The following is a 13,770-nucleotide window of genomic DNA, read 5'->3' as shown; positions in this document are numbered from 1 at the left end:
CCTGGCTCCCTTTAGACAAAGGAAGAGCCAGTGCACCTAAGCCTTTACTAGCAAACGGCGCTATCTACTGGTTGAAGTGGAAATCCACTTGAATACGCCCAAGCCTTAGCAAAAAAGCAGCACCATCTGGTGGTCACACTCTGAATCTCAGTTAAAATACGCCAAAGCTTAGAATACGCTCGCCGCCTCGCTCTACTGGCCACCAATGTTCCATCTAATTTTTTTCCGGTGTGGGCGGAAAAGTATAGTGTCTGAGCGGCAGTCCCTTTGGGACTGGGCGGCATAGAAGTATAAATGAATGAATGAATGAGTGAAAAAATTCCCTTCTTTTTTATTAAAAGAAATTAATAATAAAACAAACCAAAATCTATTACTATTATTACTATCTTCCCCTCTTTTTCCATCCCTATCTCCTCCCCCCTTGTGTGTGTGTGTGTGTGTGAACTCTTGAACCATTTCCAATAACAGGTGAGCTATTGGAAATGGTTCAAGAGTTCACACACACACATACACACACAAACGGCTGGGTTTTTTTTCTCTGTTATTAGTTGGGTGCTTTTTACCATATGCTTTAAATCAAGAGTCATTTCTCTCTCTTTCTCCCCCTCTTGCTATCTCTTTTTCTCACTTTCTCTCTCCCTCTCTTTCTATCTCTCTCCCCCTCTTGCTCTCTCTCTCACTCTTTCTATCTCTCTTGCTTTCTTTCTCTTCTCTCTCTTGCTATCTTTCTCTCCCCCACTTTCTCTCTTTCTCTTTCTCACTCACTTACTTTCTCTCTCCCTCTCTCTCTATGTCAGCGAGGGGGCTGCGGAGTGCTTTCTATGAGCGCTTCAGGAACGCCTGCCCTGCCTCTACTGCAGCCCCCTTGCTGAAAGTCTGGGACGAAAGCGTTCCCAGCAAAGGGGCTGCAAGAGGGGCGGGGCGGGCATTCCTGAAGCGCGCGGAGAAAACCCTCTCTCGCAGCCCCCTGGCTGGGAGTGCGGATGAGGATGATTATTATGGAGGAATTGAATAAGCTACTTCTTTGACACCCACATTGGTTACTTCATTTAAAAGGTATATTCATATAACTTCAGTTTAGAACATAATGGAAGCACTGTTCATCTCTTCAGTTTTGTAATGTTTCAAATAGCAGATGGCATCCATACTTGAAATATAATGTATAGGGATCTGCTAGATGTGGTGAGATATAATAGATTAAAAGAGAAAGATTTCTCTGTTCTTTATTGAAAAATCTTAATATCACAGATCTTTCCTTAGATAAGGAAATAAATATACGAGGCTGGGCAATTAATTCAACAAGGTTTTTCCCCCCACAAGTGAAGCAACTTCTATATCTGCTCTTCAAAACAGTCATTTCATTAGCTATTCTGCTGGAAGTGTCTTCTGGGCATGCACATGAATAACTCAGAAGATCTTGGAAGGACTTCTTAAGTAATTGCAGTGATGCTTTGAACAACTATAGTGGCTTCTTACTGTTTCAGGAGCAGATCCAGAAGGGTACTTCACAAGCAAAGCATGTTATCAAATGAGCACAGTGCCATAATTCCTTCCCAATTTATAAGCACCTAGTTTATTAACTCTTTTAATCCAGCTGTTTTTTATCTAGGAATGTGCATAAGATGATTTCAAATTGAGAAATATAATTAGACAGCCAATCCCATTTTATTTTATTGAATTATAATGAAAAGAAGACTAATAGAAATTTCTTTCTTACTTGAACTAGTGAGTTGACACATAACAAAAATACCGGAAGCCTTATGAAACATCTGCATGAGAATAAAGCTAGGGGCCAGCCCCGTAAGAAGAATTCCTCCCCCGGTAAGGACAGTAGGACGCCAACAGTACAGACTCCGGATGACAGTGGACGGATCAGTATCCTAAATCGAAAACTCTTGGCCCAAAAACGATCTCGACAAGGTTTGAGCAGCATGGGAGGCGGTGCTGCAGGAAGTGCTGATGATGCCAAAAGAGCCAAGCTCTTGCCTGAAGTGGATGTACCTGGCCAAGAATCTGAAGAGGATTCAGATGACAGCGATTATGAGAGAGTGGAGAGTGATAATGATGCCAGCGATGCTTCAGAGAGCGATGAAGATGATGGGGATGAAACTGGCAGTGATGCATCAGAAAGTAGTAATGAAGACGCTGAAGAACCTGCAGGCCAGCCTTCAAGGCCTGATTTAACAAAAGGTAAACATTGATGGCTAGAAAAATGCAATAAATTGTGCATCTGTGTGTCACTGATGAGCAGTTCTGAGCTTTTTTTCTTCTAAACAATCTTGGGATCATGTCAGTGAACATAACACTATTTGCTTCATTTAGTTGTCCTCAAACTGCTCTCTTGATTGCTGGCTTTGTTATATAACTGTCTTGTTATATCTGTCACTTATTTTTCTAGAACTGGCAGGGATGTCTTTTCTGCATGACATACTGACATGCACATCTCTATGATGTTGCAAAGATGCCAAGAAAATGGGATAACCATTCCATAGCTTATTTCAATCACTATAATTAAATGTTTCAATCTGAATGAAATAATAAGGGCTCATAAAAAATATGGGACAACTAGCTTCAATGGTTGTATATATGTTGAATAATAAGAGTGCCCAGACTTCTTTTCAGGAATAAATTCTGCATTCCTGGCAAAGCTTATCACTATTATTCTGTTGCAAATCAGAAGATAAAGGAAAGGGCATTTAGAAAATGATGGCTTATGAAATACAATTAAGTGTGTTTCTTACAAAATGAGAAGAATTTAATTGAAAATTTTCAGATTCACATACTTAACCTTTGCTGTACATTGCTATTCGGTTGAAGCAAAGGCAACAGTGTTTTAGTTATAATATTGATTATCTTTAGAAAGATGTTCAACATTTTTTCATAATATGTGAGAAATTTCTTAAACCTGAATCAAATGAATTATAGAAAATTGGGCCATTTATTTTTCTCTTCATTATGATAGTAGGTTAAAAAATAAACCCTACATACATGGTATACCTGGCATGTTATTCCTTCTGAGATAAACAACTTCGCACAAAGTGCAGAAAAAGAGTAAGAAGTGGTAAGCAAAAGAAATTAATGGCAGAGGATATAAGAATTAATACCTTTTTAAAGTCTAAAATATTCTGATGCTTATCTGTTCTGTATTGACACAGTCAAATGAAACCACATACCCCTGGTTACAGACAGGAAAATATGTGACACTCTTTGATAATCTCCTTTCCCAACATTATTGCTTGTTGAAAATTCAAAGCCTGATGAATAAAACAATATTGGGAAATGAGCATTGGTGCTGAAAATGAAGATTTTTTCATGAGTCATATTGACTCCCGCAGTTAAGTATCTGAACCTTACAATAAATCAATTTAGCTACCACATAAAAGCCAACTTTGCCTCTTGATAATTGTGTAGATGTTATTTTCATTGTCAGGCCTGTTGAGAATTAACTGCAGTGTAGAGTCATAAATAGATGCTTCAGCTTTCATCCAAAACTAGTGTAGGGTCTCCTTCACAGAATGAACTTATTAGAGCATTGTGAAACTGTCGGCAAGAAGCAGCCTGGAGCATTAATAAAGAACAAATGAAGCATGCTTTTCCCATCTTGAATATACATTTCCTAAATGTAATAAGCAATATGATATGTTATTCATAAATGTGCTTGGATGAGACTTCCTAAGGCAGGGTTTAAGCTGGTCTTTGAGTTCTTCTTTGGACATCCAGAAAGATTAGGCTGTGACAAAATTCAGCTGATCAGAATCTGACCTGACTGTCTTTCAAAGCAGTGAGATTAGATGAGAAGACGTGTACATTCAATATATTTAAATGATATTTGATGTCGATCCATGTTGTTTTTCACTCTTTTGGAGCTATGCAGCCATACGTTCATAATTATTACAGAATCCAGACATCTTTTCAAATGAGAATTGAGATTCTTTTTATGCTGATAGTTTGCAACATATGTAAAGTCTAAGAAAAATAGAAGGCAGGTGTGGGTGTGGGTGTGTGTGGGGATAATAGTAATATATAGTAATATATATATGACTATGAACCTGGCCAAAATTCTGTTGTAAGGAATAAAGTAAATTATTTAGAAACAAAATAAATTAAAAAACAAAATAATTTAGTTTCATATTTAGATCCATGATCAGAGGGTTGGTGAGAGCCTTATATGGTGGATTGATATGAAACATGCTTTTGTTTATTCATGTTATTGATAGAAAACATGTGAAAAGCAATTTTTGGTTGTGAAAAAAGTAGAGGGGCTTGTAAATACCCTATATCAGTGAGGGTGAACTATGGCATGGGTGCTACAGATGGCACATGGAGCCATATCTGAGGACACGCAAAGCATTGCCTTATGTCAGCTCTAGTACGCATAGGCACGCTGGCCAGCTAATTTTCAGCCTTTTCGGCCATTTTCATCCTCCCCAGGCTTCAGGAAAGCTTCCTGAACCCTAAGGAGAGCAAAAAACAGCCCATTGAATCTACCGGAAGTGCAGAGGCTTCAGTGAGGTTTGTGCACATATGTGTGTGGAAGCACGGGGGGGTGTTGTGTGCATGCTCGGGGGAGGGCATTGCATTATGGGTGTGGGCACGCTCCCGCACACTATTGCAAACCCACACGCCCTTTTGGCATCTTAAGAAAAAAAAAGGGTTGCCATCACTGCCTTATATCAATATCACCTCCAATATGTGTTGAAATATGACCAAAAAGGTAACAGAAATCAGTATCTTGAACTCAATAAACAGATTTTGTCATTCTGTAACTGTGAGAGAGGGGTATATAAAAAGTCTTGAGAGAAGGGGAAAAAATAAAAGTTAACATGTTGAAACTGGAGGAGTGAAGCAATGAAATATAATACAGTAATTGGATGTTTGTGTGAGCTTGCTTTTTCATTTGTTTTAATATAATTTTATATTTTTAATCTTTTTATAATCTATGTAATCATTAAGAGAAATTACAAATTATTATTTTTTAGTTTGATGCAAAAGGTCTATAAAGGGTTTCCAGGTAGCAATAAACATAAATATTATATTTTCTCTGATCAAAGAAGTCAGTTTAGTCAGCTCAGTAAGTTCCATCATCTTCACCAGTCATTCCTCCATTGTGGGCAATGCAATTTTTTTTCATATACAGCAGAGGTTAACAACGTTTTTGTTTCTGCAGACTGCTGGCAGCTTTGGCGTTTTTGGTGGTGGAGGGGAACGGTTTCGCATGTGTAAATCCCAATCATGCACAAATGAAGTTTTGCACCATTGCTCCCTCCCCCCTCCCCGCTTTGGCGACCCAGTTTCCAATGGGCCATAGTTTGATAGCGGTATATACAGTGTTCCCTCGATTTCCGCGGGGGATGCGTTCCGAGACCGCCCGTGAAAGTCGAATTTCCGCGAAGTAGAGATGTGGAAGTAAATACACCACTTTTGGCTATGGACAGTATCACAAGCCTTCCCTTAACACTTTAAACCATTTACCATTCCCTTAACAACCATTTTTACACACCATTATTACTGGTACTCACCATTGAATAAGGCACTTGGTGATTCTGATATTTGTAAACATCATTATTTATTAACAATAATAATAATTATTATTTTTTTGGAAGTCTGATAATTATTATTTTTGTTATTTATTTGCAAAAATTATTAATTTGGCGATTGGGCGGGAAAAACCGTGGTATAGAAAAAAACCCGCGAAGTATTTTTTAATTAATATTTTTTGAAAAACTGTGGTGTAGGCTATTCACGAAGTTCGAACCCGCAAAAATCGAGTGAACACTGTAGTATGCAATATACCATATACAGTTTCCATATACAAAAATATCCACGCAGTTATGTACATAAAAAGCATTCCACAACATTTTTCCAACTGTTTTTCAATCAAGCCCCCAAAAACCTCTGGCCTCAATTATATGTTAATATTTAAAATCCTCTGAATCTGTATATATTTGAAACCAGAATTTTCTATGTTCTTTCCATGCCCACCAATATAATACAGTGTTCCTTCTTGTTCACATTTCCAACATAAAATTGAAGTGCCTTTGTACATTTTAGATGATTTCTGCGGTGACATATACCTAACCGTTACCGTATATAATTTTATAAAAATTATCTTGAAGATTATAACATTGTAAATTTAAATGCTTTCAGCCACGTATTTCCCATTGTTCCATCTTTGTAGAGGCAGTCATGGACTTACAACCAAAATTACAATGGCACCGAAAAGAGTGAATTATGACTGTCATGGTGATCTGCAGTGATTCACTTAACTGTGGCAAGAAAGTTAGCAAAATGATGCAAAATTCATTTAACAACTGTCTTTCTTGGCAGCAGAAAGTTTGAGCTCAATTGGAGTTGTAAATCAAGGACTTATCTGTATTATAGCTAATTTTCAAGCTTATTATACACTGCTGAAAAAATAAAGGGAACACTTAAACAACACAATATAATTCCAAGTAAATCAAACGTCTGTGAAATCAAACTGTCCACTTGGGAAGCAACACTGATTGACAATCAATTTCACATGTTGTTGTGCACATTCAACTTCATACAGAACCAAGTATTCAATGAGAATATTTCATTCATTCAGATCTAGGATGTGTTATTTGAGTGTTCCTTTTATTTTTTTGAGCAGTATGCATTCTTGCACTTATTCCTCGTCTGTTTCAAATTCCAATAAGCTTTATAGCAATTATATGTTCATCGTGTGTACACAGTTTTTTTCATACTCTTAAAATGTTCAAAACCATTATTTTATCTATTTTAAATCTTTTTAATGTCTAGATCTTTCTACTGTATTTCTGAATCTTTCTAAGAAAACAATATTCTCCCGCCATCAGTTCTTGGTTTTATTTTACATTCCTCTTGACAAAATTCTAGTAACTCATGATAAACTGGGCATTTGTGTTTGTTATTATTTCTTCATCTATAAAATGCTTCTTGTGCATGAACAAAACAATGTTTCTAAGCACAAGATGTTTTAGAGCAGGGGTCCCCAGCCTTTTGGACTTCACAGACCACTAAATTCATAATTTTAAATCCCGAGGGCCACTAATATGATCTGCTCAATGACTGACTGGGCTGGCTTGGCTAAGGGGTCATGTGACTGAGTGGGCATGGCCAACTTGATGTCCTTCACATTGAAGGATGCTTCGCCAGCCTCTTCTTACCCCTCCCCTCCCAGCTACTCCTCACCTGCCCGCCCGGATTCTTTAGAGCCCCAATAGGAAGCAGTTGTTGGAGCTAAGCAGCTACCACGAGAAAGAGCTGACAAAATAGCTGGCTCAGTTCAAATTGGATTTGACTGAGGAAGAGGCTCAGCAGAAGCACCTTACTGAGGACTATGAGCATAGGCTTTCCAAGCAGAGGGAAGACCTGCAGGATTGCAAGGCCAGGTACCGGCGCCTGGAAGCTCAATGGGCTAAGATGGTCCTGGTACAAGGCCCTCTGGCTCTTTGCCACCAGTGGTGCTTCTCTCCAATCTTCACCCCAAGCCTCGCACCAGGAGGCTGAAGCAGACCCCAAGTCAGAATTTCTGCCCCCCCCCCTCCCCGGACCATACAGAAAGACCCCAAAGGGTGAGACTGTCTACAGCAACACAGGCATTCATTGCACATATCTGGCCCATGGACCGTAGTTTGAGGACACCTGATTTAGTGCAATATAAAAAATGGGGGGGGGGGGGATTTTTATGGACCACCAGTGGTTTGTGGACCACTAATTGGTAACTGCTGTTGTAGAACACAACCTGGGTTTGTATCTGTTCCATATTCTCAATATAGCATGTCTTAATATGATTTTAAAAATCCACATTAATGGTGACTTTATTTTACCGTAAACATCTTTCACACCCAACTCTCATGTCCGTCTAAGCCTTCTGTTTGTCAGCAAGACTCACTGTTTCATCCAAACCAAACAACAAGGTACAAAATATATTTTCAAATAAGATGAACCCAAACATCCTCTTTCCTTTGCATCTTAAAAGAGGGCGTCTCAAGAGAAAAAGAATATGCCAGTTCGCCCCTCTTTTCCTACTTTTGTCTCATGTGGCACTCTGTCCTACTCCCAGCATCCCAATCAACATCTTTATAGTTATAGTCAGCATTACATCTGGCTCATATTACCTTCATCCTTTGCTTTGTAAAATTCACCAGTTGCCTGGACTCTCTGATAGCAAATGTTAAACAAAAACTGGTTGGTTTGTCTAATTGAATTCCAGTTTGTTCAAAAGCCCTTACACACATGCACACAAAATCCATACTAGTTTTCAAACAAGTGTCCCTTTTATCCGTTTTAAAACTTCCTTACATCGACTCTTTGTTAAACTTTTAAACAAGAACATTTATGTCTTTTAAAAACTTTTTTCTTTATTCCTTTGCAATCCAGGAAAAAAATAATATTTCACCAAATGGAATTTGCTTATCCTGCTGCTCAGAAAAATCTCTCTGTAGCTGTAAATTAGTGACATCCAAAATAGTTCAAGAAATAAGGCTTACAGGCTGCATTATAGCTGTGAGCTTGATTGAAATTCCTCAACTCCCAGTTATGCATCTAATAAGCCAACTGCAAAAACCTCTTTTCCTTCAGTCTGTTCCCCAAGGTAACTGTCAAGAGTTCCAGTGGGTAATCTCACAATCTCACCATTTTCCTGAGAGATTTTGCCAACCACAATTTGCTTTCTAGCCACCAATTTAGTTAGAGTGCCATCCTTGCTCCTTCAGGGATATCTAGTGTGCCACGATTTCTCACTGGAAGCCAATTTGTTCCTTCACATTGTTTTCTTCACATAATACCTGGTTTTACTGGTTCATGAAAATGGATATAATTCAACTTTGTATCCAGTCTCCTGTTTACCATCCTTCAGCACTGTAATGGCATGATTATAATTTATATACAGCTGATCCTCAACTGATGGCCACAGTGAGTTGGACCTGATTTTACAACAGTTTTACAGTAATTGTTAAGCAAATCATCACAGTTGTTAAGCAAATCCAGTTTTCTCCAAAGGGTGATTTTTGATGGACATTGGCAAAAAGGGTCATAAATAGCAATTATGTAACTGCAGGATGCTGCAACTGGTCATAAATGCAGGCTGGTTGCCAAGCACCGAAATTGTGATCATAACTGCAAATAGTGCAACGGTTGCAAGTACAAGTTGTAAATCATTTCTTCCAAGATTATAACTTAGAATTGTCATTAAGCGAACAGTCCTAAATTGAGAACTATTTGTTACAGATAGTAATTTGTTCATTTAGATGAAGATTGACTGTGTGAATTCTATATACTTTTTTTGGGTAATTTTTAAAATTTTTGTCCACATTAAAAACATATGTACGACATTGTATATCTTCAATACAACTTAATAAGCATATATCATTTTTTAAGTGCAATAAGTTAGATCAGACTCCAATTTTGCTTTCTTTTATTCAGTCTGTATCAATCTTTCATCTCTCCACTTCCCTCTTTCTATCTCAGGCAGCTATTCTGCCTCTACTACCTACTTTCTTACACCGTCTCTCTCCTTTTACTACTATTCCCTCCTCCTTCCTTCTTCCTTCTCCTATTTCTCCTCTACTCTCTCTCCTTTCCTACCCCCATCCGCCCTCAAGATCTTTCCCTAAGTGGATAGTTCTGTTATGATTACACGACAGATTGAAAGACTTCTCTAAATCTTACTCTTTATAAATCATCCTTCTTATTTCTTAATCTCTTATCCATTCTATTATATCTTTACTTTCGGTATATGTTATTTAACTTGTGCTGCCTCCTTCCGTCTAATTTTGTCGCCTGGGTCTACCACCAATCAGTTCAATTTTTATTCCAAATTAATTGCTATCGCCAAGTTTTATAAGCTAATTATTGTTTCTTGTGCTTCTTAATTTTAGGCCTTATTGCTTCTTCTCCTTCTTTAATATCTTATCTTTTATTTTCTTTTTCAACCATTTCTAAGCGCCCAATAAAAGAAATGTAACTTTCAACTTATCCCGTCGTCTCATATTAATAATAATACTAATCTCTTACATCTTATTTTACACCAGTAATATCAGTAATCATTATGATTCTTACATTATGGTTATTAGGAATATCTTTTGTGTAGGCCCAGTAACTATACAGTTTATACTTTCTTCCAGTTGTTATATTATGAATTCCTTTAATACAGCCAATCTTGCATCAATGTAATATGAAGTGTGACACTGAGTAAAGAATCTTTTTTTATTCCATAATCATATTATTTATCTAACCCTTTGCCCTCTACATCCAATCATTTATCTTTTAATTAAATCTTGTTCACTATTAATAATGGTTATAACAGTGTAATATATCATGATACTAAAATATAAGAAAAAGAAAAGAAAAAAGAAAATCTATTTTATCTCTAGTTTCAGCCATCCATTTTCTTTTAATTCCCATCCACCTTTTCTTTTCTTTTTTCCTTTTACATTTGTATCCCCAACTTCTATCCTTCAAACTTTTCCCCTCCTCTTTAAATATAGTAATTGTCTGGTTCTACCTTCAGTTCTTCTTAGTCTCTTCTTTGTGTTACCCCCTTTTTAAAAAATTTCATCCATTACCAATATTTTCTTCTTATTCCCTTTTGATCACTACAAAAACCAGTGAAATCATCATAAATTTTAACATAATCATCAATTTGTACACTTAAAGTATTTTTTTTATTTTCTCACTGTCATCAATCTGGTTTCTTTTTTATAATTTCTCTTCTTCCTTGTCTTCTTGTACTTTGTGTTCATTGTAGCCATTATTATTGTCAAATTCATCATCATTATTATTGTCATTATCTTCTAATTTGTCTTCCTTTTCTTTTCCAACTACAAATCCCACAGTGCACCTTTTAAAATCCCACAGGGCATCTTTTATTTCATGAAAGTCTTTCAGAAATGCCACCAAATCTTCATATTGGCTTGTCTCCATATTGTCAGTGTCAAAATTCATAATTACAATCAATCCAGCTGCTAACAATTATCTATTTCCACAGCCTTTTTAAATTTTCTTCTTTCAGAAAGGATGCTATTTATTGTAAAGTTCTTTCCAAATTCATTCTGAATTCCAAATTTGTCCAAACTATCTTTTATTGCAACAACAGATTACTCACTGTCCAAGTACCTATCCCTGTTCAATGTTAGCAGCTATCAGGCAGTTTATGAAAGGAAAAATCCCACCCTTGTGATAGATCCTCCGGCCAATAGATGGCACTCACCACTTTCCAAGGCTGCTTTCCTGTTCCATAATATTCATTTGTATTTTAAATCAATCTTGTTACCAAAGTGTTCTCAAACTTCTTTGCCAGTCTCTTAAACCACCAAATATTGATTTTAACAAAAAGGTCTCAAAAGTTGAGCATCAGTTTTAGCTCCATTTTATTTCTTTAATATCTCTGTGATCCTTTGTTGGCTAGATAGCCACTTTCTGTATTTCCTTTTAGTCTTTTGTTCCCTTTCAAAAAACCCGCTCCTTCAAGGTGGTTCTGGTCTGGTTCCTGTTGGTCCGGACTTCCTGGCAGCAAGGACATCGAAGTTCCCCAGCAGAGCGTGGGTAACTTCGTTTCACCACAGCATTTGGCCACTCCCTCCTCATGAATTGTATATAGTTGCCTGTATAAGACAAATGTTAATGCTGAGAAAGAAAAAAGGTGTGGGATATAGTCTTATAAAGTAAATAAAAACTTGAATCAGTACAATGATTTGTCAAAACATGTTTATAGCAGTGAAGAATGGATAAAATTGCTAACTGAGACCACCTTTGGAATGCTATAAAGTGGAAGCCGTTTTATTATATGGTAACCAAAATCAGGAATTGTCTAGTAACACTGTCCAAACTGACATTTTATTAAAAGTCATAAGCTACTGTGTGTTCAGATTCCTTCTGATTTATAGTTCAAACTGAATCTGAAGGTGTATGAACAGAGTATGAACATACTCTGTTCTGCATTAGAAAAATCCTTCTAAATTTGAATTAAATGAAAATCACTCTGCTATTTTCTAAGCGTCACAAAGAACATACAGTATAGTGTCTTTTGATGAGAATTTTCTCCAATTTAAGAGGCAAGAATTGATATGGATAGGTTTAAATTAAAAATATTTCAGCTAACAATCTGAGAAGTCCTGTTTTGAATAATCAATTTTTAACGACCTCCTTCATTTGCATTTATTTGTGCTGGAAGAGGAACATAGATTTTGATAAGTAAATATTTCCATTAAACAAATTGACTTCCTGAACTTGGCACAAAAATTAGTATTTCTTTCTGCTATTTAGCAAAGAACATCAAGAACCTTTTTTAAAAAATTAGGTTTTTATTCGCTCTTTATTACTGTATTTTTCAGAGTATAAGATGCACTGGAGTATAAGACTCACCTTAGTTTTTGGGGAGGAAAATAGGGAAAAGAATCTGCTTACCAGGTATTCATCTGGCTAGCATCCTTAGTCTGGTCAGTTTCAGCACATTATTTTATTCCCTGGTTAGGGCTTTTAAAAAACTTTATTCAGAGAGAATAACAATGAAAGAGCTTGCAAGCCAGTAAGAAGTGGGAACATCATTAGCACCTGGAAAGAAACATTCGGAGCAAGTAGAGTAATGGAAAACCCCCTGAAAACACTTAGAGCTTAGAAAACATTCTTTGCAGAGAGTAACAATGAAGGAGCTTGCAAGCCGGTAAGAGCTAGGAAGATCATTAGCACCTGGTTAAGGTGGGAAAGAAACATTTGGAGCAAGTAGAGAATTAAAAAAAACCCCTACAAAGACAGGGTTTGGAAAACATTTTTCACAGGGAGTAACAATAAAAGAGCTTGCAAGCTGGTAAGAGCTGGGAACATCATAAGTGTTAGGGCTAGAAAGAAACTTGTTTGGAGCAAGTTAGAGCAATGAAAAAACTTGCAAATACTTAGGACTTGGAAAACATTCCTCACTGAGAGTAACAATGAAAGAACTTGTAAGGTAAGAGCTGAGAAGAACGTTAGCAGCTAGTTAGGGCTTGGGGGCGGGAGAGGGGGGAGACACATTCATTCAGAGTATAAGACGCACCTAAATTATCAGCCTCTTTTAGGGAGGAAAAGGGTGTGTCTTATACTCTGAAAAATACTTTATAAATATGGTACTTTATAAATATAGTAATTCATGGTGGAAAACATGGTCCTCCTGTTTTTCCTGAAGCAATAATTCTATAAGGTAGACTGGACTTTGAGAGAGTGACTGGCCCAAAGTTACCCAGCTTATTGTGTAATTTAAGCAATTAAATAATATTTTTGTATGCCGCTCCGAGTCTCCGAAGAGGGGCGGCATACAAATCTAATAAATAAATTTTCAGGCAATGTAATTATTATTGTAGCATTATGGGGCATGTTCATTCTGATATCCAAGCAAATAAAACAGAATATTCCTAATAAATTGTACATAATATCAACTGTATTTTGTATTTATTTCTGGTATTCAGTTTTGTATGGCACTTCTTAGTTTCCTTCGGGGCAGGTTCAGACGCAGTTGATGATCATGACCCTCATTGTGGCTCTTAGAGCTGTCAAAATTGCCTGGATTTATCATTTGTAGAAAACTGAATTTCCTATTAATGTTTTGGAATAATTTGATTTTGATACCCAAGGGAGAACTCCCTTGGTTAATCTATATTGCACATTAAACAGACTTGATTGAATGAAAACCAGAATTTAAAGCAACGTAAATAAATTGGAATTTCTTTATTTGAAGTTATTTATCTCTCCCCCCCCTTCTTTTATCAGTAAGTAGAATGCCCATTGAAATCTTTG

At 36.8% G+C, this 13,770-nt stretch overlaps 1 protein-coding gene across 2 annotated transcripts in view; it reads left to right on the top strand.

Annotated features, from left to right (window-relative positions):
- RRP36 (ribosomal RNA processing 36) overlaps window positions 1-13,770 on the top strand; it is a 57,233-nt gene that overhangs the window by 4,429 nt on the left and 39,034 nt on the right. For both annotated transcript variants that reach the window (XM_070734634.1, XM_070734635.1), the window contains exon 2: window positions 1,727-2,190. In XM_070734634.1, the coding sequence (XP_070590735.1) occupies window positions 1,761-2,190 (430 nt within the window). In that variant the 5' untranslated portion in view covers window positions 1,727-1,760. The remainder of the gene's footprint in view (window positions 1-1,726; window positions 2,191-13,770) is intronic.

The sequence above is a fragment of the Erythrolamprus reginae genome, chromosome 1 (genome assembly GCF_031021105.1).
Source record: "Erythrolamprus reginae isolate rEryReg1 chromosome 1, rEryReg1.hap1, whole genome shotgun sequence".
Lineage (NCBI taxonomy): Eukaryota > Metazoa > Chordata > Lepidosauria > Squamata > Dipsadidae > Erythrolamprus > Erythrolamprus reginae.
This window is presented reverse-complemented; position numbering and strand designations above follow the sequence as displayed.